Raw genomic sequence first — 27,485 nt, forward strand, 5'->3', positions numbered from 1 at the left:
CACTGTGCTTACGGGATTTCATTCACATGCAAAGACTACCCTCAGTGTTTGAGCACCAGCTGTATGCCTAGCACTGATCTGGGTGATTCCCTTGCTGCGTGGGGGGAGCTAAGTTCTCGAGCCCCTCCCCGGTGACATGTCTGTTCCATGAGGTCAGAGCTTCTGCTCTGTGCTGTTTCAGTTCCACCCACCTTGGAGGTTGCCCAGCAACCCGTGACAGGGGACCAGGTGAAGGTCATTTGCCAAGTGAAGAAGTTCTACCCCCAGCGCCTCCAGCTGACCTGGTTGGAGAACGGAAACGTGTCCCGAACAGAAACGGCCTCGACGGCCTCGAACCTCATAGAGAACAAGGATGGGACCTTTAACTGGACGAGCTGGCTCCTGGTGAATTTATCCGCCCACAGGGAAGATGTGGTTTTCACCTGCCAGGTGCAGCATGACGGGCAGCCCGCGGTCACCAAAAACCATACCCTTGTGGTCTCTGCCCACCAGAAGGACCAGGAAACGCATACGACCCAGGGTGAGGTCAAGATGCCAACTGACCTGGCACTTTAAATTCTATCTTTTTTCATGTGAAAAGCAGTCATTCATGGCTATAATAGAATAATCTAGAAGTCTATAGATATACAGTCAAATTTTAAAGTGAGTGCCCCTCCCCCATAGCCCACACTCTCAAGAGTGACCACTGGTAAGAGTTTGGTTCGTGTCTCTGTAGATCTTTTGACATAAACATACATTAAAGAGAGTTGGGAGGGAGGGAGACTGGACTGTCCCTAGCTTCCTGCCACCTGCTCCTTCACCTGCCAGAGCTTAATTCACCAGGCCAGGCCAGCCACCTCCTCTTCCTGTTCTTTCGCACTTCACCTTGATCTCTCTGGCTGCCTTTGCAAGCCTGCACCCCAGGAATGGGGTGGAGGGCCTCAGAATCTTTACAGCTTATCTCAAGTACAATCACTGCTGTAATGAATGACCTTGCACCTGCTCTGTGAGTGTGCAGCTGTTTCTGGGGAACGATTTCCCAAAAAGCATTTCTAGGCCAAAGTGCATATGCCCCTCTAAGACGGCCACCCCCGTGTTGGAGCGAAAGGTGTCAGGGTTTCATTTTCTCAGCCCCTCCCAACGCGTTGTCGGGGTATCTCTCTTCTGTCATCAAATTAGCACCCAGTTGGCGTTCTGGTGCCACTGTGGAATGTTCCATCACTTGCCCGTTCGCCTCGCTCTGCCTTGTACGTGGCCGACCTTTCGCATGGGTTACAGTAGAGACCGTTTCTTTCCTCACTGCATCCTGTAAGGGAACAGGGAAGCTTTAGGAGGCGTGGGACCCTCCAGGGTGTCCTGTTGATGTCACTGATGCCTGGCTTCCATAGGATGAGCACTATACTAGGAGCTGGGACGTGTGGATTTCGACTCTGGCTCTGTCGCAAACGTGCTGGGTGGCCTCAGACAAGTCAGTGCCTCTCTCTGGGCCTCCTTGCTTGCTTTATGACAGTATGCAAGAGGAGGCACTTGACCCTTCAGCTTTGAGACTCAGCTGCTAGGGACCGTGGCTGTCTTGTTCGGCCTCATAGCTTTAGGACCCGCACACACCCAGGCACAGAGTAGACAGGAAATGCTTTTAAAACAAATGAAAGAGTGAGTTTGTTGGTTGATTGTTCATTTTGTAAGTTAATCCTCAGAGCTATCCAATGAGGTAGAGGTTACTATTGGCCTCAATAACACAAGAGGAAGTCAGTGTGTAGAGGGAGGTTTGAATGACTCACTCAGGGACACACAACCAGGAGCACTGTTTGCACCCATGTGTCCATGGCTCAGAGCCCTGCTCCTGACTACCCACAATGCTCTAGTGCAGGATCCCCTACCTGTGCCCTGGCACCAGCCCCGCCCACACAGTCTCCCTTACAGGTGTCCCGGGTTCAGAGCTCCTATGCCCAGGTCCCGGGCACAGATGAGTCGACTGCTCCTGAGAGCTCTGTAGAGTAGTTGTGATTCGGAGTTTCACCACTGTCGTGGTGGCCACCCTGTGGCTCGTTCCAGATGAAAGGGAACATGTTTCTGTTCCTTGGGAGTGAGATTTCTGCCCACATCCTGAAGCCAGGGTTCCTCCATAGCACTCAGCAACAAACATCTTCCCTCCTGGCACATCAGCGTGGTGTTAGCACTGCCCACGGTGGCCCCTGCCAGGAAGGGTGTGCCTACCCCTGAACGTGCCCCCGTGGCTCCCAACACGTACGGCCAGATGTTCTCAGTTCATGATGCCTACCTCGCGGTGAAAAGGGGTGGTGGGTATTAAGTTTCGCTGTTTCTAAGTTGTATACATGAAGCCTCTGTTCCGTGTGGTCCCTAGACAAAAACGAAAGCCAGACCATCTTCATTGTGGTGGGCGTGGTTTGTGCCCTGCTGGTGACTCTCGTGATCGCAGCCCTCTACCTCCTCCGAATCCGACAGAAGAAAGGTGCGTGGATTTTCCTCTTCCTCCCCAAGAGTTTGCCCCCCGGGCTGTCCTTCCCAGAGGGCGAGGCCGTGAGGAAGTCCAGTCTCTTCCACAAAGAGCCCAGCAGTAGCTGGTGCCATGGCTGGTGCAGCACCATCACCAGGCTGGAATTGGGGGGGGGGGCCCTCCCTCCGCCTCGCCTCATGGGCGCAAGACAGCCGTCACTGCTCCAGGCCTCACCTCCTCACGGGACTACCACCAAGGTGAAGAGCAGGGAGATGCCAGGGTGTGAAGAGGGCCTCCCGAGGAAACAGTATTTGCCGGTAACCCTGGCAAACTCCTGCTTTCCTCTTACCTGTCCAGGTTGACACATCCAGCCCGTAGGCAGGAGGCTGGAGGGAGTGGGGATCATACCAGCACCTTCCCTAAGACCATTGGAAAGATTAAATGGGTGATGTCACATGAAATGTGAGGACAGTGCCTGGCACACAGCAGGTGCTCAGTAAATGTTGTCAGAATTGTACATGAGCCCAGAAACATGAGCCACCTTCCTGGAAAGCTGTCCTCACGGCAGCAAGGCACACAGCCTCTGGCTCCCCAGCAGGAGGGCACCAGTTCAAATCTAGGACACCATGCCCTTGTTTGAGTGCATGCATATGTGTGTAGTTACTGCTGTAACAAGGCCTCTGACTTTGGAGTCAGACAAACCAGGGCTCCAGACCTTTGTTATATGCTCTGAACGATCAGTTTGGCTTCCATGAGCCTCGGTTTCCTCATCCGTAAAATGGGTAGAGCAGTGCCTCCTTTGGAGGAGACCATTTTAAGCCAGCGTTTCTGCAACTTAACTTGACTTCAAGTTATAGAAATACACTTCATGCCTCAACCCAGCACGTACGTACCACACTCCTATAGATAAAATTGGAACTCTGATATTTGCTTTTCTGTCCTAGTCTATACTAAATTCTCTTTAAAATGCTGCTTGTGACCCACCATATGCCACGGACTGTGAGGTGCAAAGTGCTGTCCCGAGCTGCCTCTCTGCACCCAGACCCCTAGGCTGGGCTCAGATGGGCGTGCTGTTCACACCTCTCCTCTAGCAACCCCTCCCCTCCGGCCCCCAAGTTTCCCTCCTTCCTGGACTGGCTGAAAGCATTTGGCTGTGAGTCCTGGCCGAGCCTTAGCTCCCCATCTGGGAGGCTGGCATCAGGCCCCACCTCTCTGGAATCTGGAAGGGCTTCTGCCAGGTGATCCACCCGGTGGTTTTCCCCTAACGTCCAAGGAGAGCCTTCGCATGGGAAGGGTGGCGAAGCAGAGTCCGCTGCCCGGTGAGGGTCGGATAGCATTCGCGGTGGCCGTTAGCGAAATCCCAGCCCCTGGGTGACGGGTCTCTTTGGGTGCAGAGCCCAGCTGTCACACGGAGGCTTGGTGACAGCGACAACTAGCACTCCCTCAGTTCTCCTCATGTGCCAGGCATTGTTCTCACCACAGACTTCTGTAGTGGTGTTACTAACCCACTTTTACCGATGAGGAAACTGAGGCATGGAGATGTTCTAAAACTTGCCCAAGGCCTCACAACTGGTCAGTGGCGGGGCCAGGACTCAAACCTGGTCAGCGGGTCCCCCAGGGACCATGCTTGGGATCACTCTACACATCGTCTCCTCCCTGGTGAGATGACCTTTCCCCTCATTGGTCCCTGGAGGAGTCTGCCCATCCTCCCAATACTCGCGATGAAATGTCCTGATTTCAGCCCTCCTGCTTACCAGCTGTGTGGCTCCAGGGAGACACCGAGTCTCTTTGGTATAAAGTGAGTGGTCAGTGTCCTGTCATTGGACTCCCTGAGACGACCCACGTCCCGGCACTTTGCAACCCATCGGCGTCCATTTGGACATTGGATGCCGGGCTACAGCCTTCCCAGCTGGTACCCGCTCACCTAAAACTCCACCGCCTGTCCAGGCACCAGGCATTCACCCGGCAGGGAGAATTCTCGCCTTGTGGCAGCCTCCAGCCTGTCAAAGCGCGGTGCAGAGCGCGTTTGGTGTGCAGGTTGCTTTTTAATTACAATTTTACAGTGGCATGGGAGTCCAATAGTGGCCAAACCCCAGCAGCTTCTCTGTGGGATGCCCCATATCATAGGCTTAAAATCTCTGAACCAGATGGACCCTTTCTTCCCTCCTAAGATCCTTTTTTGGAAAGTGGTAACATGAAAATAAATGGATGTCCAGCCCAACCCTGTGAGCTGGAGAGCTGAAATCCAAGCTCACAGAGGGGAAGTGACCCACCAGGGTCACACAGTGAGTGAGCTGGGGTCGGGGCAGGGGGAGACATGGGATGCACACCGGCTCCCCCCGCCCGACGACTAGAGTCTGTTCTCCAGCAGTGAAGGGCCTGTAGGGCTCCTGTAGGGTCTCAGGTAAGGTGTGTGGTGAGTGGAACTGAGGCCCAGACAGAGCAGGGCAGTTGGCCCCTCCTGGGCTGAAGGCTGCTTTGAGATCTGACCTTGGTAACTCCCAGAAGTGGGGAAGTGGGAAGGCCCAGCCCACTGGCCCTCCTGACAGAAGATGATGGAGCACCCCACTGGAGTGAGCATGGGGGAATTCCTGTGGTGAAAGGAGGTGATTTCAACAATTCCTCACAACCTCCCTGGAGGCAAACCTTTGTCCCCCCACCAAAAGAGTTACGTAAGAACAGTGTTTCTAGGTTAAATAACTGGTTTTTGTTTTTTGGTTTTTTTCTCTTTCAGCCAAGGGGTCCACTTCTTCTACGAGGTAAGTGTGCCGCTGGGCTAGGATGCCTCTGCAGTGGTTGGTTGCTTGTTGGTTGGTTGCCTGCTGCTTGGTTGGTGGTTGGTTGGTTGGTGGTTGGTTGGTTGGTTGGTTGGTGGTTGGTTGGTTGGTGGTTGGTGGTTGGTTGGTTAGTGGTTGGTTGGTTGGTTGGTTGTTGATTGGTTGGTTGGTTGGTGGCTGGTTGGTTGGTGGTTGGTTGGTTGGTTGGTTGTTGATTGGTTGGTTGGTTGGTTGGTGGTTGGTTTGTTGGTTGTTGATTGGTTGGTTGGTTGGTGGCTGGTTGGTTGGTGGTTGGTGGTTGGTTGGTGGTTGGTTGGTTGGTTGCTGATTGGTTGGTTGGTGGTTGGTTGGTTGGTTGCTGATTGGTTGGTTGGTTGGTTGGTGGTTGGTTGGTTGGTTGATTGATTGGTTGGTTGGTTGGTTGGTGGTTGGTTGGTTGGTTGGTTGGTGGTTGGTTGGGTGGTTGTTGATTGGTTGGTTGGTTGGTGGCTGGTTGGTTGGTGGTTGGTGGTTGGTTGGTTAGTGGTTGGTTGGTTGGTTGGTTGTTGATTGGTTGGTTGGTTGGTGGCTGGTTGGTTGGTGGTTGGTTGGTTGGTTGGTTGTTGATTGGTTGGTTGGTTGGTTGGTGGTTGGTTTGTTGGTTGTTGATTGGTTGGTTGGTTGGTGGCTGGTTGGTTGGTGGTTGGTGGTTGATTGGTGGTTGGTTGGTTGGTTGCTGATTGGTTGGTTGGTTGGTTGGTGGTTGGTTGGTTGGTTGATTGATTGGTTGGTTGGTTGGTTGGTGGTTGGTTGGTTGATTGGTTGGTTGGTTGGTTGGTTGGTGGTTGGTTGGGTGGTTGGTGGTTGGCTGGTTGGGTGGGTGGTTGTTGGTTGGTTGGTTGTTGATTGGTTGGTTGGTTGTTGATTGGTTGGTTGGTGGTTGGTTGGTTGGTTGGGTGGTGGTTGGTTGGTTGGTGGTTGGTTGGTGGGTGGGTGGATGGGTGGGTGATTGGTTGGTTGGTGGTTGGTTGGTTGGTTGTTGATTAGTTGGTTGGTTGGTGGTTGGTTGGCTGGTTGGTTGTTGATTGGTTGGTTGGTTGGGGGTTGGTTGCTTGGTGGTTGGTTGGCTGGTTGGTTGGTTGACAACGCCCAAAACCTGAAATGCAGAGTCCACACCCACTGACCCTCACTCCTGTGCCAGGCAACCTTCCCATTTCTCTCCTTTGTCAGCTGCTCTGCCAGGTCTGTTTTTCATGATTGTCTCAAATGAGGCGATTTCCGCACACAGAGGCTCTGGTTTCCTGCCTGCTGTCCATAGACAGCAAGACCTTCATCACATTTCATCTGGGTGGTGGCAGAAAGCTGCCGCACACACACAGCTCCCAGATCCAAGCTGGATACTCTGCCCTTGCCTTCATTCGTTCACTGTGTGTTGACTTCCTTGGCATGGGTGACCCTGGGAATGCCAAGGTACGTAGGGTAGAAGCCTCGTACTGCCCTCTTGAAGCCCAGGGCCTGGTCAGGGGCTACCGTGTGACATTATGTCATAGATGGTACATTAGTTTGCTGGTTCATGTTTGCAGTGATTTTTGCTGAGTCTCTACTATGTGCCAGCTGTTCCGGGTGCTGGAGAGACAGCAGTGAACAAGAATCCAGGCCTTCGTGGGCCTCAGACTCCAGTGAGAGAAGGAAGCGATGTGTAATGTCATGTCAGGTGGTAACGAGTCAGGCCCAGCAAGGGGATGGAGATGAATGGGGGGAGCTAGTTTAGGCCGGGGAGGAGGCCTCCTCTGTTGAAAAGAGGATGTGAGCAGGGACCTGAGCCAGGACGCTGTGAAGGAGGGCTGTCTGCTGGGCCAGAGAGTGGGTGTGGCCAAAGCCAGAGGAGCCGAGGGGCAGAAGGAACGAGGGAGGGCAAGAGATGAGCCTAGAGAGATTCAGGTCTGCGGTTTCAGCCCAAGGCCGTGCAGCCAGGTTTATTACTAATTCAGACTTTTCAGCTTCTAAAGGAAAGCCCCCGATATTCACCCCCAGTGGAGAGATCTAGAGATCCCCATAATCTACCACTTGAATGTACCTGCATGGAAACAATAAATAAATTGCATGGGCATGCCCCGCATGGGCAATAAATAAAAGCCATAAATAGCTTCATGTTGGTTCAGGTCAGGTTTTGCTAACAAATAGGTTGTGCAATTCTTTCTTTCTTTCTTTCTTTCTTTCTTTCTTTCTTTCCCTCCCTCCCTCCCTCTCTCTCTTTCTTTCTTTCTTTCTTTCTTTCTTTCTTTCTTTCTTTCTTTCTATCTCCCTCCCTCCTTCCCTCTCTTTCTTTCTTTCTTTCTTTCTTTCTTTCTTTCTTTCAAGAGCTTTGTGGATTTCTGAATGCAGAGCAGGAACTGAGGTTCTGGGGTGGAGGCCAACGGTCTAGGGTTTTACTCCCTGTGGGATGAGGAGCCATAGGAGGGAGATTGATCTGACTTTGGTTTTAAAAGTACCACCTGACCGCCGTATGGGGAACAAGCTGTAGGAGCTGAGGGTAGAGGAGGTAGAGGGGCCTGGGAGGAGGCTACTGCAGTGGTCCAAGCACGTGATGGTGGCCTGGACCGTGGCAGTGGGATGACTGAGAAATGCTCAGATCCTGGATACGTTTTGGAGGTAGAGTCAAGAGGGCTTGCTGATGGACTATAGAGTCCAGGACAACGCCAAGGTTGGGGGCAATGGGGGCGTTGTGTGTGTGTGTATGCCGGGTACACTCTTTTCCAAGGGCAAGACTCGAATTCTGTCCTTTGCCTAAAAACCTTCAGTGGCTCCCTACGGCCCTCAACATAGTCCAGCCGCACTACTGAGGCCCTCAAGCCCCTCGTGGTCTGGCCTTTACTAACTTGGATAGTTTCATTCCTGGCCACTCCCCAGCCCTCGTGCTTGGTGACTCAGACCGGCTGCACTCCCTTCACAGCCTCCCACACGCTGTGTCCTCACTGTCCTTCCAGCCCTTGCGTGCTGGCCTCTCTCCCTGAGATGTGCTCAGGCACCACCCAAGGTCTCTACCGTGCCAGGAGGCAGCAGTCACAGTGGGTTCTGTGAACAGCGCCCCCTGGAGATGTGCCACATGGGAGGTCACCCTTTCATCTGCTTACCTCCCACCCTTTCTCCCGGTTCGGAGAGGGCATTACCACCCCCCCAGGACGGAAGCCCGTCCTGCGAGCTCTCCTGGGGCCCCTGCACTGACACCTTGGTGGAATATTCAAACTGTCAATGCACGTGCCCCGTGTTATAACCCACCCCGTGACTGCTGAACTTCACACCATGCCTGGAATGGAGTAGGTGCTCAGTTAAGGTGTGTTGAATGAACAAATGAATGCGGACTGAACGAATGCCACCCCAGACCGTGGTCCCAATCCCCATCTCTTCCTCCCCCGGATCCCTAAAACTCTCCTTCTCCAAGTGCTTCACAGCCTCAGATACGGATCGCTCTTTTTTCTTTTTTTTTTTCCTTATTGTCGCCATTATTTTTTACTTGTCTGATCTCCCCAGTTAGACAATAAGTTCCCGAAAGAAAGGGGCGGTGTCAATAATAATAATAATAACAGCCTCGGCCGCTAACATTTATCAAGCACTGACTGCGTTCCGGGAACCGATCTATGCCTTTTCCTATAGTAGCCCGTTGGTGATTTTAATTATAGCAAAACCCCTCTGATTTGCAATCATCCCGTTTTAATTGAACAGAGCTTCTCCACCTCAAGTGTGTGGCAGAATTTTCTAGACGGCTTGTTCAAACACAGATTACTGGGCGCCCCCGCCCCCGACTTTCTGATGCAGAATTTCCATTCCTAACGAGTTCCCAAGTGGTGCTGATGTTGCTGCCTCCAACCCAGACTTTGAGAACCCTTGTTCTAGAAGCTTCTTCTTGGCCGTGTGTGTGTGTGTGTGTGTGTGTGTGTGTGTGTGTGCTGGAAGAAACCGGGGCTCAGAGAAGTCGTGGGACATTCCCGAGGTCCCACACCTAGCAGGTGCCAGAACTCTGAGGCCGGCCCAGATACCTCTGACGCTGAACGCTGGTGCTCTGATGCTCTCCTTCCCCAGAGAAGCCAACCGTTTTCTGCCTGTTTTCTATTTTTCCAACGTGAACCTACCAAGGGAGCCGTCAGATTGCTCTCTCCCTTTCATCTCTCTAAACCAAAGCGATAGCTGGTGAGAGGTAATGGTAGTTTCCATGCAGCGCTGGCTTCAGTCGGCTGGCTGGGATCAGACGCTTTCCAGAGGACGCTGGCGTGGGTAACAACCGAGCACCTCGGGGAGGGTGCCGAGGGAGGGGCGGGGGGAGGCCGCCGCTTTGAGCTCAAAGGGCCCTTCAGGTTGCAGGGCTGGTGAGGGCCTGGGTAGCTCTCACTCCCTGGGTTGGGAGCGTGCAGGTAGAACATTGTCTGTAGTCTCCCCCAGCTCAGACGAGAGAAAACTATGTCTCCGCTCCCTTAATTGGGCACTGGGGTTCCTTCGGGCGGCCATTTGTTCACTTGTCAGACATTCAGTGCGTTTATTCTTGGAATATTTAGGGCTTCTCTGATTCTTTCATTTATTCATCTGAATTGAGCCCAGCTCCATGCCAGGTCTTAAGCTGGGGGATTGTGAAGGAGAGCGAAACAGACACTCGCCCCGGTCTCGTGGCCCTTTTGATTCCGCGTTCATTCATTCATTCATTCACTCACTCAACAAATACTTTGGGGGCGCTGCCAGTGTATGAGCCCATCACCGGGTGCCGGGGCTCCAGCGCGGAGCCCACGGTCCATCAGGGGGCAGGTCACAAAGCAAGGTGGGGGGGAGGTTAATGCACGATGTGATGCGGGCGCTGACTAAATAAAATACAGCTGGGCACGGAGCAGAGCAGGGGGTGGGGTGCCGTGGGCGGTCAGGGCAAGCTTGTCTAAGGAGGTGACATTCAGAAGGTAGCTGAAGGACGAGGAGGCTCCCGCTGCGGGAATATCTGGGGCAAGAGTGGACCAGGCAGAGGGAACGGCCAGTGCCAAGACCCCGAGGCAGGAGCAGTTGGAAATGTTCGTGGAACACGGAGGAGGTCAGAGCAGCTGGCCTGGAGTGGGTGAGGGGAAGAGATGGGAGGCTAGAACATTCCGGGGGGGTGGGGGGCGGGGGCAGCGATCGCGCGGCCGCACCATCCTGGATACAGACATGGATCTCCCTGTGTGCTGACAGTGGGTTGAGGGTTTGGAGCGGAATATGACGAGGAAACGAGGGAGCTAGGACGGTGGGGGAGGCTGAGTGGCTGGGAGTTTGGAAGCAGCGTCAGCAAGCACTGGGATGGGTTAACATGGGTTGTAAAGGAGGACAGAGGAGGATCAGGGTTGACTCCCACTTCTGTAGCCTGCACACAGGGGTGGGTAACAGCAGTGCCATTCTCAGACACAGGACAGTCGGACACAACCAAATGGATGATTACTTCCAGTCCGCTCTGAAAGAGAGGAACCCAGTGTTCTGAGACTGGAGTTTGGGGTTCAGTGGAGGTTTCCCCGAGAAAGGACTGTTTGAAACCACACCTGAGGGAAGAGAAGCAGTGAAGCAAATGAAGAGGCAAGGAGGGCTGCATGTGCAAAGGCCCCGGGGCAGTCTATCTTCATGCCAGGTCACTTTAGGGCACTTGTACCCACGTGCTGAGGAAGCGTGGCAGGCAGGTGGCAGACAGACGCATTGGAAAATAGGCAAGGGGGCTTGGGGCTGTCACGGAGGGGCAGTCTAGACAGTCCACCACTGTCACAGAAGCTTTCCCAAGGAGGCGACACCACAGTTGAGTCTTGAAGAGTGCACAAAAGTTCACCAAGAGACAGAGCGGCGGACGGCAGCTTTCCAGGCCGTTGTGGACGCAAAATGCGTCTCATCAAATAACCCTCAGGAGAGACTTGGTGGGTGGGTAAGTGGGTCACTGAGGTCAGGAGCGTGAAGGGGCCTGGGGAGGTCAGCAGAGGCCAGACCGTGCGCGGCTAACGCGCAGGGTGATGAGTCTTACTTGAACCAGAGGCAGCAGGGGTTCCTGGAAGGGTTGGAAGCAATAGGGGTGTGGATAGACCTTCGTGATCTTCCTCCGCAGCCAGCGTCCCTGCTCCCAGAGGGTTGTTTCTGTGGCCACGTGGGGCTTGTCATGCCCCAGAACTGCTTTCTGAGCCAAGAGCTCATGCCAAATCCATTAATAACCCTGCTGCCAAGCCCCATTGCTCATTTCTGACATTATCCAGGCTAACATCCCTGGAGTTGCCGGCCTGAGAATTTACACAACTCCTACAGAACCAGTGGCTCAGGGTTGCTCACCACCTTGACCATGACCCTGCAGTGAGCCAAGCGATGGCCTCCAATTACAGAATCAAGTGCATGAACAGCTTCTTTGATTAACCAGGACACCGTTCTGCCTCTCTCTCTCTCTCTCTTTTTTTTTTTTTTTTTTAATGCTGAGACCTAGATGTGTAGAATAGAGAACGTGTGGAAAATACGGGAACGAAATGGAAGAAAAAAAAAAAATCCCTCCCAAAGACCACTGCGGTTAGCATTTTACTACGTTTCCTTCCTGGTGATCCACACAATTTTGTAGGCTTGGGATCATTCCAGAGAATGTTGCCTTTTTGCTTATCATTTTAATGTAATCATTTGTAATAAAAAAAAAAAAAGCCCTTCCTCATAAACCTTTTAAGTTTTTATCTATGAGTCTATCCTGATTTCCTTAACCAGTTCCAACTGGCAGAGCTCTAACATGGAAACCTTCCTCCCTATCCCGCTCTGTGACAAATGCCTCTGTGCAGCAAGCTTTTTCTATATTTTGAATTCTCCCAAAAAAATGTGCACTTATGAGTCAAGCTCTCGATTTTGCCAAGCTGCCTTCCCAAAAGGGTGTGGGTTTAACCTTCCCGTCAGCAATGCGTGAACGTGTCTGTTTCACCATACCTTCCCCAGCACCCGGTATATTAACTTTTGAAGATCCTTGCTGGGGAAGAGTGGGTTAAAAAAAAAAAGGGGGGGGGCGCCTTGCTGAAAGTTCCTCTTTAGTGAGATTGACCCCTTTGTCCAAACATTTGATAAAGCCGTTGTGTTTCTGTTGTGACTTGCTCCGACCATATAGGAAATGGAACCGAAATGTTATTCTTACCAATTTGCATGAGCACTGGAGATAGTGAGGATATTTTTATCTGTGTGTCTCTTTCCTTTTTAGGTTGCATGAGCCCGAGAAGAATACCAGAGAAATAACCCAGGTACAGTCCTTGGTGAGATGCCCTTCCTGGTACTCTCACTGGTGCAATCTCCTTGCATCAACCAGAGTTGCAGATTCTGTTCTAAATTAAGACTCTTTCCCCAGAGTGGGGGAAGGGGTGGGGTGGAGAGAGTGGGGGGATGCTCACAGTCCTCTTTTCCCCCTTGTCCTCTGCCCCAGCCAGGAGAAGGTCACCACCTCCTTGACCCAGGGCACCCAACACACAACTCCAGGGGGCACCGCTCACAGTTTGTTCACCGATCGCCTCATGCAAGGGCATGCTCCCTTTCTGGCACTTTCTCTGCAGCACTGCCGGGGCGATTTCACGGGCAGCGTGGTTGGCCTGATTCCGAGAGACCTCGCCCTGCTTCTCACGGGCTGACGCTGTCAGACCTTGGAGGCCGAGGGTTCCTCTGTCTCTTGTGATGAGACAGGCCCTGCCCTGAACCCGCGAGGAGAGAGCACCAGCTGTCCTTGACATTTCCCGGGGTGTTGTCATCGTTTCAGATGCAATCTGTTGCACAGAGTCGGGCTGCTGAGAGGCACGGTCTTTGTAAAGCCCCAACTGTGGCCTGCTCTCCCGACCCGGGACAGCCCCGCCCCCGGCGGCCCCGGGCACAAGCCCGAGGGGTAATTACAAAGTGCGGCCTTCTCCCCAGTCATTGTTACCTCTGGACTTCTCTCAGGAACTTTCAGGGGAAAGGATGATGGTGAGAGGTGGTCACTAAAACCTGCACAGAATTCGCAGCCGGCCACGACTTCCTGAGCACCTACTATGTGCCAGGCCCTGGGCAGTGACCAAGGCAGCCACAGCCCGGCCCTCACGGAGCTTCTTACAGCCTTGTGTCTCGAATCCCCAGTGCTAGGTGCCGACCCCTGCCAGGGAGGAACTTTAAATGCTGTTGCTGTGGGTTTCCCAGAGAGAAGTGAGTGAGTGTGCAAGGCTCGGGACAGAGGGGGCCGTGCGGTGAGACCACAGCTGTCGGGTCCAACAGACTCTGGATCCTTTGCAGCTGTGTGACTTGAACCAAATTGTTTAACCTCTCTGGGCTTCAGTTTCTTCACTTGTAAAGCGGGGGAGGGGGCTCCTAGCGACGGGCTGAGACAGGGCCTGCAAGCCTGCGGGAGCTGCGCTCCGTGGTGCTTACTGAGCACCAGTGAGGAGCCGTGGTGGTGTTTCCCCGCCTCCTTCTACAGCATAGGTGCTGGGCACGGAAGAAGCAAAGTTTGCAATTCATGATGAGTAATTTGAAGGCAGCCGTTGCGAGCGATAAGATTAGCGCACGGGAGATGTTCAGATTTGCCAGGCGGTTGATGATTGCTAGCATTTATCGGACACACGGGTTCCCTCGATGTGTGCCAGGCTCTGTTCTGTGCGCTTTACCTGGGCGATCATGTCTGAGCCTCACAGGGACCCTGGAAACAGACACTATCCCAGCCCCGCCTTACAGATGGGGAAACCGAGGCCCAGAGAGGCTTAAGTGGATTGCCCCAAGGCCCTCAGCTAGACGGAGCAGGAGAAGGATTGAAGCCCCAGGCTCCTTACTGCACCTACAACCTGGGCTCTCGTTCTCACATGCCCCTGTTCCCAGTCTCCCAGACCCCAGCTGCACCCTGAGTGAGGCTGAAATTGCCATCCATTCTTTCGTTCGTTCGCTCATTCCACACCGATGGGGCTTCTTCAATGCCAGCCTTGGGTTCTGCATTATAACAAATAACCTAGTGAAGATGTGTTGAATAAACCAGTGAAAGGATGAGTATCTCCACCCACTGGGGGTCGGCACCTACTCAGACCCCCAGACAGAGTCGGTCCTGGGTGGTGGGTGCTGTCATGGAGAGACACGGCTTGAGGAAGCACGGAGAGGATCCCTAGAGCCAGCTGAGGGGAGGGTGGTCTTAGGTTGAAGTGATGCACGTGCTAAAAGGCACAAGGTGGAAGGGGTTTCGTTACGAGGAGAAGGGGAATGGACAGCAGGCAGAGGGAAGAACCCTGAAAGGACAGAATGGAACGTCGGGCAGAGGGACAGTGAGGCGGCGCCGTGAGGTGACCCCACTGGCGGGTAGGAGGCTCCTTTGGGCCAGGTGAGGATCGGAAGGGTAAGGCTGGAGGCGGGGAACCCGGGCTGAAGAAGAGGGGGGCGTGAATTAGGGCTGAGCCAGCGGGGCCCAAGGGGAGACAGAAGCATCCAGCCTCGGTACCGATGGGCGGAGGAGTGGCTGGGGGCTCCAGAATGAACTTCTCTCCACCACATTTAGATCCAGGACAACAATGACATCACATACGCAGACTTGAACCTGCCCAAGGGGAAGAAGGCCGCCCCGCGGGCCGCCGAGCCCAACAACCACACAGAGTACGCCAGCATTCAGACCGGCCCGCCGCCCGCGCCCGAGGACACCCTCACCTACGCCGACCTAGACATGGTCCACCTCAACCGGGCCCCCAAGCAGCCAGCCCCCAAGCCCGAGCCATCCTACTCGGAGTATGCCAGCGTCCAGGTCCAGAGGAAGTGAATGGGACCGTGGTCGTCTCTAGGGTCTGTCCCCACGAGCCTTCCTGTCCCGTGTGGGACAGCCGTGATGGGGACAGCCAGCCCAGTTCCCAGAGGGCCGGGATGGTGCAGGCCCTGGAACTCCAGGATGAGGCTGGCTCTTGTCTCCCCAACCCACGTGGCTCTTCGACATTTCCAGGGCAGCCACAGTCCCCCCACATCACCACACGCGGAGGCCGATGTTGCCAGACTAGCCGGGGGACCCACCTGGGAACTGGCCAGAACCACCAGGGTCCAAGAACCCTCATGCCTGTCTCCATCAACATGCGGGTCTCGGTCACGGTCTTGGAGACCCTGATTGCCCCCCTTCGTGCTCTGCAGCCTGATCTTCCAGGGTGAGGAGGGAGAAAACCCCACCTCCTTTTACCACCACCCACCTGGGGCTTGGGGAAGATTGTCCCTTTCGATCGAACTGCCCCGTCCGTGGAGAAGCTGGAAAAAAACCCTCCGGGACCCTCATCCCAAGACTCGGTGAGACTGCTGCCAAGAGTCCTAGCCTCCCCATCCCGGGATTGATGAGGCGCAAGCCCCGGGGGAGGGGAGGAGCCTCCGAGGAACCCCCACACAGCCGCCACCGCCACCACCAAGGACTGAGTAACAAAACCCCCCACCTCCTGGTGGCCCTCCGAGACTCCTTGAGGACCCGCCGTCCCAACCGTGACGCTCCACACGGCCCCTCCTCTCCTTTCTAGACCCGAGCTTGCTTCCTCCAGCTAGCACTAACTCAGCAACATCTCGCTGCGGACGCCTGTAAATTATCGAGAAATGTGAAATGTGCAATCTTGAACCTGAGGTGTTAGAAAATTTGATCTGTGGTGTTTCGTTTTGTTTTGGTTTTTTTCTTAAAACGACAGCAACGTTCTCTTGGCTCTTTGTCATGTGTCGAAGTACCTGGTCGGGTCTTGTGCGGTCTAAGGTTTACCAGTTGGTCGTCCCGGGAGGGCACCCTCTTTACGGCGGAAACTGGGTTCCCCCACATCCCAGACCCCGAGGATGGGGAGGAAGGTTGCAGTGCGGCTGCCCCGTGGAGACGCTTAGCCTTCCCTCCAGGGCAAAATAGGTCACGTTCTCAGCCGAGCCACGTGGCTGGTACTGCGGTCTTCTGTGCCCCCATCGTGCTAAGTCCAGACCTGCTCAGTGCTCCTCCTCCTGGCTGCGTCCTTCACAGTGCAAGCTTGTCGAGACCCGAGGCCTCAGTTTTCTCATCCAGAAAGAGGGGAGAGAAAAGATGCCCCCCCCCTGCTCCCTGGCATCTTACCAGCGCTGGAAGGCCACGCAGGGGAGGGAAGCTATGCCCGTCTGTTTTCCCCGCCCCTTAACGACGACACCATTCCAGCTCTCTGAGCTGGTGCCTGCAGGAGGAATCTTCTACTTCTGCTCTCAAACCCTTTGGGGATCAAACTGGAATAAATCCCAAACAGCCAGGAGGACTGGGCAGCTGTGAAGCCAAGACTGACCCTCCTTCTGTCCCTCTGTCTCAGGAGGTTGGGCAGATGCTGTGACCTGTTGCCTCTGATCCCCACCCTTCCAGTCGGGGGCCTGGCTGGGCCCAGGGCCAGCAGACGTTGCGAGCCCTGTCGATTCGGTCTTCACACGTAACCAACCAAGTCTTAGAGCGGAAAGGTTAATCTTCGTCGCCCCCTGGGTCCGGCCATCCATCGGATGCCCCAGGGATTCCAGGCCATCAGAACAAGAAGCTGAGCCATGCTGCCCATCAGCAGGTCCTACGCATGGAACCCTGGGAGCTCAGCTCAGACCCAGTTCTTTGGGGACAGAGATTTGGCATTTCACACGATGGCATCCAGGAATCGGGTGAGCCAACGGGCCATGTGGACAGTTTTGGCCGATGAGCCAGGGTTTCTCTGTGGCATCTGGGAGCACAGTGACCCAGCCACCTGGCTCGGGCCATTTCCAAGTTCCAAAAGGTTGGCTTGTCAACCTTAGCCTCCCTCTCTGCGGCCCAGAGAAGGCACATGTGCTTGAGTGTGTCCCATGTATGTGCACGCACACCCACATATGCACACAGAATTTTAAGAGAGTGTTTTCTTGGTGCCATTTTATTTTATTTTATTTTGAATTTTGGAAGGGGAGGAAGGGAATGAGGCCAAGGAAGCTGTGCAGCTTTAGCTCCGGCCTGGCAGCCTGGAGATTCCCATACCTTGTGTATCGAACCCCAGGAAAAGGAAGAGGTCGAAACAACACTACGGAAGGAGCGTGGTTTCGGGAGTTTATTTTAAGACTGCTAGGAAGGAAACAGGCCCCATTTTGTATATAGTTGCAACTTAAACTTTTTGGCTTGCAAAATATTTTTGTAATAAAGATTTCTGGGTAACAACGACCAGTTTGGGTGTGGAGTGTCTTTGTCTTTGGGAGTGTGCCCCTCCCCCTCCCCGCCACCCGTCCTCATCCTCGGGAGCCTGGGAGAGGATCGCATGCGGCCCCTAGGGCTTGGGGACTGCAGGGTTTGGACCTCTCTCTGGGGTTTTCTGGACACAAAGACTTTGTTTCCCCTGGCTCAGAGGGAGTCGGTGGAAGGTTGTGCCCCAAACACCTGCGTAAACAGAATTCCGACAGACCACCGCAGTCGCGTCCCCGCTTTGCAACTTTGCAGAGTTGAAACAGCTCACCTCCCAGAGACTCAGGCCTGTCACCCACCCAAGGGGGACAGTACTACCCGCAGCCAGGGTTCCCGTGCGGATCAAAGGGGGGCCGGGGGGCACCGAGCCCCCCCGCTTGCCACGTGAAAGACCTTCGCTTAAGTGTCGGTCTTTCCTTCCTGCCCTGGACATCGCACAGCTGGGACCGACTGCCCCTCCCCACCTCTGGGGTCTTGGACAAGTGGGTCACCGCCCCCCCGGGAACCTCACGTACCCCCTCGACCGAAGGCAGAAACCCAGTGCTGGGCCTTGAATATCCTCGCCAGAGGATTCACGTCAAGTACTACCCCGTAAGAGGTGTTCACCAAGTGTTGGCTTCCTTGCCTCTCCATTAGAATATTAATATTAACGACAGTTATATGACGATGGCTATATGATATTGACAATAAGTAGTGCTTACCGTGTGTCAGCACTCTGCCTTGATCGGCCCCTTCAAACCTCACAGCCGGAGCTAGGTATTATTACTGACCTCACGTAACAGGTAAGGAAGTGGTTTAATTTATCCAGGGTCACACAGCTAACGAGTGATGTCACTGGGACGCAGACTCCGGCCCTCTGACCTCAGTGCCCAGCCTCTAACCCCTGCGTCCTCAACTGGTACAATCATGTACTGGCATTGACCATGAACTATGGGAAGTCGCGTGCCAAGTGCTGCACAGTCGTTGGCCTCATTTGGTCCCCCCCCCACCGCCCCGCGACCACCATAGGAGGTTGGCACTCCCGTCATCCCTATTTTACAGATGCGCAAACCAAGTCACCGAGCGGTGAATTCATTTCCCCCAGCGTCCCAGAGCCCGGCCTTGAACCCGGAGAGTCTGGCTCTCCCGCATCACATCGCACTGCTTCGTTCAATTACAGCCGTCAGCAGGGGGTTGTGCCCATTCTGCAGGGAAGGAAGGTTGAGGCTAGGGAAGTGCGGGGGACCTGGAGATCCCACGCGAATGAACCTGTAGTCGAGTTGGGACTTGGCGCTTGGATCCACAGGCCCACGTGGGATCATCCCCGAGCCCTTGGCCTGAGGCACGTGTTCAGGGACCTAAGACACTTTCAGGCAAAGAGCCTCCTGCAGGGTGTAGACAAGTCACCTGCCTCGCAGGCCAGGACCTTGGCTGTGGCAGAAAACTCAGCTCTCAGCCTCCCTCAGGGCCCAACCTGGAAAATACATGTGCCGCTTGTGGGGATGAGGTGTTCAAGGCATGCCAGGCCGAGTGGGTGGGGAAATGCCTCCCATTTTCTGGGAAGGGCCGGGGGGGGGGGGGGGTGGTGTGATGGACTGCGTGTCCAGGCAAAGAGACTTGCAGGATGGATTTTATGCAGCACCTGGGCCTTGCTTCTCCAAGGCCCAAATCTCCAGGGCTGCGGGCTGGCAGGCGGAATGAAAGTTGATAGGAGCCAAGTGACCCTCTTCCTGCCCGCCAGGAAATCAGTCAAGCAGTTGGCATTTATCGGGTACCTCCTCTGGTTCCGCGTTGTGCAAAGGAGAACCACAGGACTCCATCGACCTCCTCCAGCCCCCTCCAACCCAACCCCACCACACGAGGACCCAGAGGGCATTTGCGGCCCTCTTCCCCCCCCTTTACGTGATAATCAGCAAAATCTCTGCCTTCTCCATGAGATTCTAACACCCCACTGTGAAAAACCCCGCGTGTTCTAGCATATTCCCACCAGCCAAAATTGGACCGAGGTTTGTTTATTTAATTTTTACATAAGCGCTTTTTGTCGTATCGGCCTCCTCAACTCTGTATAAATATTAACTTATTTAAAATCGATTCACTCCGTCCTCTTAACAAACCTACAAGGTAGGTGCTATGATGATCCTCTGTTTAATAAAGACATTGAAGCACAGAGAGATGGCACATCTTGTCCAGGGGCCACCCGCCGTCCAGGAAGTGGCGTCACTGTGGGTGTGCGTGGGCACCGGGCGGGCGCGACAGGGCTGGGGGGCGCGGGGCGGGGGGGGGGGGGTTGCTGGAGACACAGCAGGGGGCACAGACGTGTTGGCAGGCACTGGGCTCTGCTGGGAACCAGGAGACACCACGTGGTCTCTGCCACCAAAACATCGAGTATCAGGGCGGCCCCCGTCGCCTGCCTGGTCAGCAGCCCGTTGACATGCCCTTGGGCTTCCCTGGGGCTCAGCCTGCCGCCAGTGGGGTCTCTCCTGCCCTCCCTTAACCACGGCACTCTGTTTACCAGGGGTCTGGGCTTGTTTTCCGAACGCGAGACTTTGTAATTGAAAACACTGGGGCGCCTGGGCGGCTGGGCCTCCCACTCTCGATTTCGGCTCAGGTCATGATCTCACAGTTCACGGAGTCGAGCTCCACGTCGAGCTCTGCCCTGACAGCACTAGTCTGCTTGGGATTCTCTCTCTCTCCCTCTGCCCCTCCCTGCTTGCCCATGCGTGAACTCTCTCTCTCTCTCTCTTTCTTTCCAAATGAATAACATTTAAAAAAAAAATTTAGAAAATGCTTTCTGAAAAGACATGTGCCCCAGATGTCCAAAAACAGGCAAAACCTTGGAAACAGGGGTGGGGGCGGAGGGGGGGTGGTGGGGGACGATCCTTGTAGGGAGGCAGCGATGGGAAGGGGTCTGAGGAGCCCTCCGGGTGACGGGAGGTCCTGTATCTCCACGCGAGTGGTGTGATGTGGGGGCTTGTGGACATTAATCTCCGTCAAGTGCATGTTTAACGTGTCTGCATTTCCCTGTGTAGAAGTCAGACCCCACAAGAGACCGGTGCCCCGTCCCCCTGGGGATTCACCCCCCACCTCCCCCCACCCTCAACTGTGGTTGCCTGCCCCGACCTGACAGTCCTGGAGCCCAGCCCGGGGCCTGGCCCCGGTGAGGGCTCTGGGAACGTGGAGAGATAGCACCCCAGTGACCAACAGAGCAAGCAGAACAGGAAAAGAAAAAGTACAGCCTTTACAGGACAAGCCATTTATCTGTCATCGCTCTGCCTACGGAGGCTGCCTCCCCACCTCGCCCCACGCCTACGCCCTCCTCCCGCCACCCAGGGCTACACAGGCGTGGGCGGCTGCAGAGTCCTCGCCTGTGACCTTGAACCGGTGGCTTCACCTCCGAGCCTCGGTTTGTTCTCCTGGGAAATGGGATGGACCCTTCACCTGCAGGTTCTAGCGAAGGTTAAATAGAGAATAGATCTAAGACCTCGGCAACGGCGTGGGGCAGACAGCAGTGAACACACACACATCCACACTCACCTCCCTCCCCCCCCACACACCGCTCACACATACATTCACATCCACACGCCAAGGCCAGGTTCTCAGAGGAGCTCAACAACGGTGGGTCTCGCCTGCTGGCTGAAATAATCTTACCAGGTCCCTCCCTCCCTCCTTAGCCTGGGGTGGCTCCCTCTTACCAACTTTGGGGAATCCAACACCCAGCCCGGCCTCTTCCTCACGCCCCCTCTGACCTCTTTAACGACACCTCCTGCTCCCCCCCTCTCCTGTCTGCCCCCCCCCCCGCCCCCGCCAGCCAGACCGTGAGCTCCCCAACACCAGAATATCACTTCCTGCCTTGGAGATCCAGCCCCTGGGAGAAGGGAGACTGAAGCCCACCATGTGCCAGACAGGAGCCCACCCGGGCACCTGAATTCTTCAAGTCACCGAACGTTTACTTCCGCTGGAGATGGGTGCCGTGAGGTCCATTTCACGGATAAGAAAATGGAGGCTCGGAGAGGAGAAGAGACAAGATCACTCATGCAGCCAGTCACTATTTCTCTGGCTCCGGCTGTGAGCCTAGCCCTGCAAACCTCCAGGGAAACCAGGCCGACGGAAGCTAGGCCACACCCTTATGAGCTCACGGGGTGTGCGGGGGCCAGAGCATCTGGACGAGGTGTCCGTGTGTAATTTTCGAGAAGTTACGAAACACGATGGATGCCAAAAACAGAATAGCAAAGCCCAGCTCAGCTACGCTCCTTGTGGGGTCAACTGATTCCACAAAGGTCAGGGACCTTTCTAAACAATGCCCGAGTATGGGATGGAAAGGAAGTTTCACCTTCTTTGCCTTATTTCCAACTACCAGATGCTTTTTCTTAATGGGAGAAAGTTCCCAGGCCTCACTCAGTGTGCATAGGGCAATAAAGGCTTTCACGAGAGGAAACCCTGAGCTGAGGCCTAAAAGACGAGTAAGAATGCACCGGATATGGGGCGCCTGGGTGGCTCAGTCAGTTAAGCAGCCGACTTTGGCTCAGGTCATGATCTCACAGTCCGTGAGTTCGAGCCCCGTGTTGGGCTCTGTGCTGACAGCTCAGAGCCTGGAGCCCGTTTCAAATTCTGTGTCTCCCTCTCTCTCTGCCCCTCCCCTGTTCATGCTCTGTCTCTCTCTGTCTCAAAAATAAATAAACATTAAAAAAAAAAAAAAAGAATGCACCGGATAAAAAGGGTCCGAAGGAGTCAGGGCTGCGCAGAAGCAACCCTTCCCCGCGAGGACTGGCCCCTGCCAAACTCTGCAGGCCCATCTTGCATCACTTTCCCTATCGCTCCTTGCACTGGCAACACCAGCCTCCTCGTGGTTCCTGGAATGAACCACAGGACCTTTGCACATGCTACGCCCGCCCAATGCTTGGAACACCTGCTGGGCCTATTTCCTGATTGTCTTCCAATGATCAACCTGGGAGCGTCCCCTTGTTAAAACAACACCGTAACGACCCCGTCCAGGACCTCTCTTTGTAACCCTTGTCACTGTTTCTGGCTAGTGACCATGGGATTCCTTGATTAACATCCCCCTCCTCCACTGCCCTGGGAGCTGCCTCAGGGCACAGAGGGTGCTGGCTATGCTCACCAGTATAACCCCTGAGCCTAGTCGGTGTGATGCACCCCATAAATATTTGTTGGATGGATGTGAAGGAGGGAGGGAGGACGAATGGGTGGCTGGATACGTGCAGGGAAGGATGGATGTGTGGGTGGGAAGGAAGGGAGGGAGGGAGGAGAGGAAAGATGAGGAAAGGAGAGCGTGTGGAAAAGCCCAGAAGCTGGAGCCTGCGGGGCATTTTAGGAGAACTGAAAATGCCCCAGCTGGCAGGTTTGAAAGCGGGCTTCAAACCCAATCCGGCTGACTTTTCCCACTGAGTCACTCTGCCTTTCATCATGAGCCCGTGCTCAGAGCCCTCCCTTTTCTCAAAATGGATGCGTGCCCCCCCCCCCACCCCCCGACGACAGGCAAGGAGCCAGTGACCGCTGTCTGAGCCTTTGATGCCTCCTCTGGGGCCGCGCTTAGAAAACCCGATGAGAGATTGCAGAGATCTCCCTCCGCCCCGAAACTGCACCACCCTGGTGCGGCCGGCCCAACTTGGAAGCTGCTGGGGCTGCTGGTGTCCTCCCGGCCCCCGCTCCAAGGACAAGAGGCCGGGCCCTCGTGGTGGAAGGTGCCATTCCCAGCCACCCGGGCCATCTGCCCCCGCGGGCCCGCTCTGGGCCGGGTCAGCTGGTGCGGCAGCCGGTCGTGGTCGCATGGATCTGGGCCACAGAGCTGTCTCCAGAAGGAGGCCGGGTGAGGGCTTAATGGCAGGCAGGCTGTGGCCCGACAGAGGCTGTGGGCTCCGCTCGGCCCCGGTCCCCAGGGGGGCCAGCGAGTGGCCCCCGTGCACATGCAGATGAACGCGTTACCGCTGATATCACAGTGGGGGGTGGGGGTGGGGGGGCAGAGGCGCTGGGGCGGCCGGGCCCGGAGCTGCCGTTACCCGGGGACCTTTCGCTGGAAAATTTTTCTTGGGACAATTAAATCTTCAGCTGTCTCCTCACAGGGAGTGCCTGCCTGCATCGTAATTACCCTTAAAAGAGGGAAGTAGGGGAAAGGACACAGAGGCGAAGAATTAAAAAATAACAAATCTGCTTTATAAACACAGCCATCATGTCGCGGGTGCGCATCTACTCAGAAGGCTGCTCCCCCCCCCGCCCCCCGCCCGCCTCCAAGCCCTTGACCCTTTGCACTCTGGGCTCCCTGGGAAGTTGGAGGGGGAGCCCCTCTCCGGGGGGTGGAGGGGGGGCCGTGTGGGGCAGCAAGGGGGTTCAGGGTGCTGCCTGGCCCTCACCACAGTCCACGAGGTGGAAGTTGCTGACCTTGGTTTACAGATGAGGAAACTGGGACTGAGAAAGTCACAGGCCATAGCGAGTGACGGCAACAGACAGGAGCAAGGTAGTGATACATGCAACATGCGGACGGGTCTCAAAAACCATCGTGCACCTTATGCCAAGATCTAGAACCGGCAAAACTAAGCTCCCGTGACAGAAGGCAGAGAAATGGGTGCCAGAGAAGGGAAGGATATTGGCCGAAGGGGCAGAGGGAACTTCTGGGGAGGTGGACATCGTGTCCTTTACGTTGACTGAGGTGGTCCTTACATGGGCGCAGGTGGCCATCAAAGCTCATGGAACGGTGACTTAAAATGAGTGCCTTTTATTGCTTGGAAGTTCTACCTTAATAACGTGGATTTAATAACAAAATAGGGGCACCCGGGTGGCTCAGTCGGTTAAGCGTCCGACTTCCGCTCGGGTCGTGAGCTCGCGGTTTGTGGGTTCGAGCCCCGCGTCGGGCTCTGTGCTGACAGCTCGGAGCCTGGAGCCTGCTTCGGATGCTGTGTCTCCCTCTCTCCCTCTCCCTGCCCCTGCCCTGCTCGTGCTCTGGCTCTCTCTCAAAAATAAATAAACATTAAAAATAATAATAATAAAATAATGTGACTTAATGTTTATCTAGACCTTCCTCTGTGCTAATCCCTGTCGTAAGGGCTTTCCATGTGCTGAGCTATTATCCTCCACACTGATCTGTGACACAGGCACCTTGAGGGCCCCATTTCCCAAATGAAGAAACCGAGGCACAAGGGAGTTAAGAAAATTTCCCAAGGTGATGAGGCTAGTAAGAGGCAGAGCCTGGGTTCAAATCCAGATGGACTGACTACAGGGCCATACAGTTTTGTTCCATTTTGGTTTTTAATGCTTTTTTTTTTTTTGAAAGAGAGAGAGAGAGAGTGAGACTTTGAGCGGGGGGGGGGGGGGACAGAGAGAGAGAGAGAGAGAGAGAGAATCCCAAGCAGACCCCTCCCCATCAATGCAGAGCCGACCTCATGGGCTCAAACCCACAAACCGGGAGATCAGGACCTGAGCGGAAATCAAGACTCCGACACTTAACTAATTGACCCCCCAGGCACTCCAGGGCCGTATAGTTTTGAAAGCAAAGTTCAAAGTCACCCAATTAGTTGGTCTTAGAGGCGGGGTTAAATCCCAGGGCCTTTCCAACATGGGGAAAATACATTCATTCAAGAAACATGTACCCGGCGTCTCCTGTACCTTATACTGTGGACACATGGGGAACAATAGAAAAGTCCCAGGCCTTTGGGGGTGTCTCTGGGGGAGGGGATCACCAAATAATCCCCCAAATAAAGGTGGAGTTGCAGTCAGCGACGAGTGTCGGAAGGGGTGGTTATAGGAGCCCAAATGCACCATCCGAAGGGGGAGTTGGGAGTTCCATGGAGAGCACACCCTCCTTTTGTATTCATGTGGAGACAGCAGGGCCCTGGCTTGCACCGAATTCCCGAGCCACCTGCCCCTAACTTGATTTCCCTTCCAAGCTGTGTATCCCGCTGACACGGAACAAGTTCGAAAGCCTCGTCTTTGAAGAGATGTGACAAAGGCCCTTTGAAATCGCCTGCCCGGCTCTTAGCACCTTGAGCCCCAGGCTCAGCTATTCCAAGAATGGTCCCTGTGCCTTCCCCTGGCCCGGCGGCCCAGGGAGTCACATTCCAGCACAGTGGGAATGCGGGAACGCTGGAACGCTGGAACGCTGGGCTGGGCGACAGCTGGGAGTGCCTGCCCTCCCCACCACCACGAGGGAAGAGCCTGGCCTCAGGCCAAACACTCAGGCCCCTGGGAGACCCTGGGTGGCCTTGGCTCCAGGAAATTGAAAGCAGCTTTCAGGCGACAAAGGTTACAGGCCGGTTCCCTGAACGTTTACAACTTTGCTGATAGCTACCAGGTGGTGAGGGCCTGAGCGGGGCGCTTTGGGTACAAAGTGACTCCTCTCCTAGCTGTAGACCACCACCCTGGGGTCCCAGGTGAACACCGAGGAGGGAGTACAAATGCTATAAGAACAGTGCACCTGAGCCCCTCCCCGGCCACCCAGGGCTTCCCGAATCTCATCTCAGCCCATCTCCACCCGCTGAGATCATCCCTCTACGCCACCGAGTGGATATTTTTGGGAAGTCGGACGGTCAGGCTGGGGCCACGGCGGGAAGCTTGGGGTTTCTCTTGAGAGAAGTAGGAACCCTCTAGAGCAAGGGAGCAGCCTGCCCCAATATGATTTTTTACAAAACAAAACACAAGAAACAAAAACCCTGCTGGGCAGGAATGGATTGGAGGGGGGAATAATGGAAGAAGGAGGATCGTCATGAACTCCTCATTGATGGAGGTTTGGACCGCATCTATTTATTTCCTCCTTGCAAACAGTTTTGCATACACATCACTGCGCGGAAGTCCCTAGAAGTGGGATGGCCGGACTGAACACGCGGGCATATTTTTCATGATATCCAGATTGCCATCTGGACGCGTTCCGCGCTGTCCCCATCGTATGTGTGGGCCTCCCAGCCTCCACCCCGAACTGCTGCGCCCCTGGCCACACTTTGCCCGACCTCTCCCGCCCTGGCCCAGACCCCCAGAGTCCCGAACGCATTCGGAGCACTCGTCGCCATCTGCAATTACAAGTCGTGGAGGAGAAAATCTTAGAATCAGGCTAAGTGGTGGCTGAAAAGACCGCCCAGGGGCTGCCTTTTCCAGTGCGAGTCAGACACAGGCCTCCAACACCCCGAAGAGGCCAATTTACCCATATTCTTCCAACCACAGAGAAGCTGCTTTTTTTTTGTTTTCTTCTGTTCAGCCGTGAAAATAAGGCACAGTGCTGAGATGACATTGAAAACAGGCCCTAGGGTTATAAATGACGGAGGGCTGGTTGGAAAACCCTTCTCCTGGCCGCTCTCTGGACACCAGGAAAGGAGAGAGCTGCTGTCCTCCGAACTCTCTGCCTCCCACCCCTCGGGGGCCCCGTCTGGCTTCGTCAGAGTCCTGTGGCCACGGCTGCCACCTGCCAGCCAGCCTCCCGGCTTCCATTCCAAGCCGTCTCCACTGCTAGGTTTCCTTTCCGTAAGTGGCCTTTTAAAAGAGAGCATTCTCTAGTAATCAACAGCCCCAGCATCTGCATCAGTGTGGAGGCATGCTTTTCCAATGTTCGTATCATTTCGGGTTTATTTCTGTTTATTTGCAGGGAAGGGGAAGGAGTGCTAAGAGCTCAGCGTTTCACAACCAGTGTGCATGCAGCCTCTGATTTTAATCTTGGCATTTGGAGATGCTTTTGAAGATGGTGTATGTTATCTTTCTAAGACTGACCTGGTGAGTTTCTTGAAAGAGGATTTTGCAACAGACTCTTCTTAATATTTTATCTTTTAAGACAAGGGACTTTTTCTTTCTTTCTTTCTTTCTTTCTTTGCCCCCATTGCCAAACAGCTGGATAGCAAACTCTGACACAGATAGGAATTATTATTCATTAACTGCTTATGAGCTGTCAGCTGCTAGAGGGGACCCGTTGTCTTCTCAGAGACTCTATCAGGGAGGTACGGGTCTTGGTCACATTTTACAGGTGAGAAACAGAGCCATGGAGCAGCTAAGTTACCCAAGAGCCAGTCAAGGGCAGAACCGGAGGCAAATCCAGCACTCCCGGGGCCTTCCCTTTGTAATCACGGTCATCACCCGCCACGGGGCCTCCAACCGTGTCAACCTAGCCAAGCTGGAGCTGTGGGTCCCAGAATTCCTTTCCCCGTATGGTTCCGGGGGTGATGCTGGCCCCGCGCGA

At 54.8% G+C, this 27,485-nt stretch overlaps 1 protein-coding gene across 2 annotated transcripts in view; it reads left to right on the top strand.

Annotated features, from left to right (window-relative positions):
• SIRPA (signal regulatory protein alpha) overlaps nt 1–17,323 on the top strand; it is a 42,326-nt gene extending 25,003 nt beyond the window's left edge. The window contains exons 5-9 of one of the 2 annotated variants that reach the window (XM_042931420.1): nt 182–520; nt 2,345–2,452; nt 5,172–5,196; nt 12,398–12,449; nt 14,693–17,323. In XM_042931420.1, coding sequence (XP_042787354.1) covers nt 182–520; nt 2,345–2,452; nt 5,172–5,196; nt 12,398–12,449; nt 14,693–14,947 — 779 coding nt within the window. In that variant the 3' untranslated portion in view covers nt 14,948–17,323. The remainder of the gene's footprint in view (nt 1–181; nt 521–2,344; nt 2,453–5,171; nt 5,197–12,397; nt 12,450–14,692) is intronic. The other variant, XM_042931421.1, reaches the window with a different exon arrangement.
• Nucleotides 17,324–27,485: the final 10,162 nt, after the last annotated feature.

The sequence above is a fragment of the Panthera leo genome, chromosome A3, assembly GCF_018350215.1.
Source record: "Panthera leo isolate Ple1 chromosome A3, P.leo_Ple1_pat1.1, whole genome shotgun sequence".
Lineage (NCBI taxonomy): Eukaryota > Metazoa > Chordata > Mammalia > Carnivora > Felidae > Panthera > Panthera leo.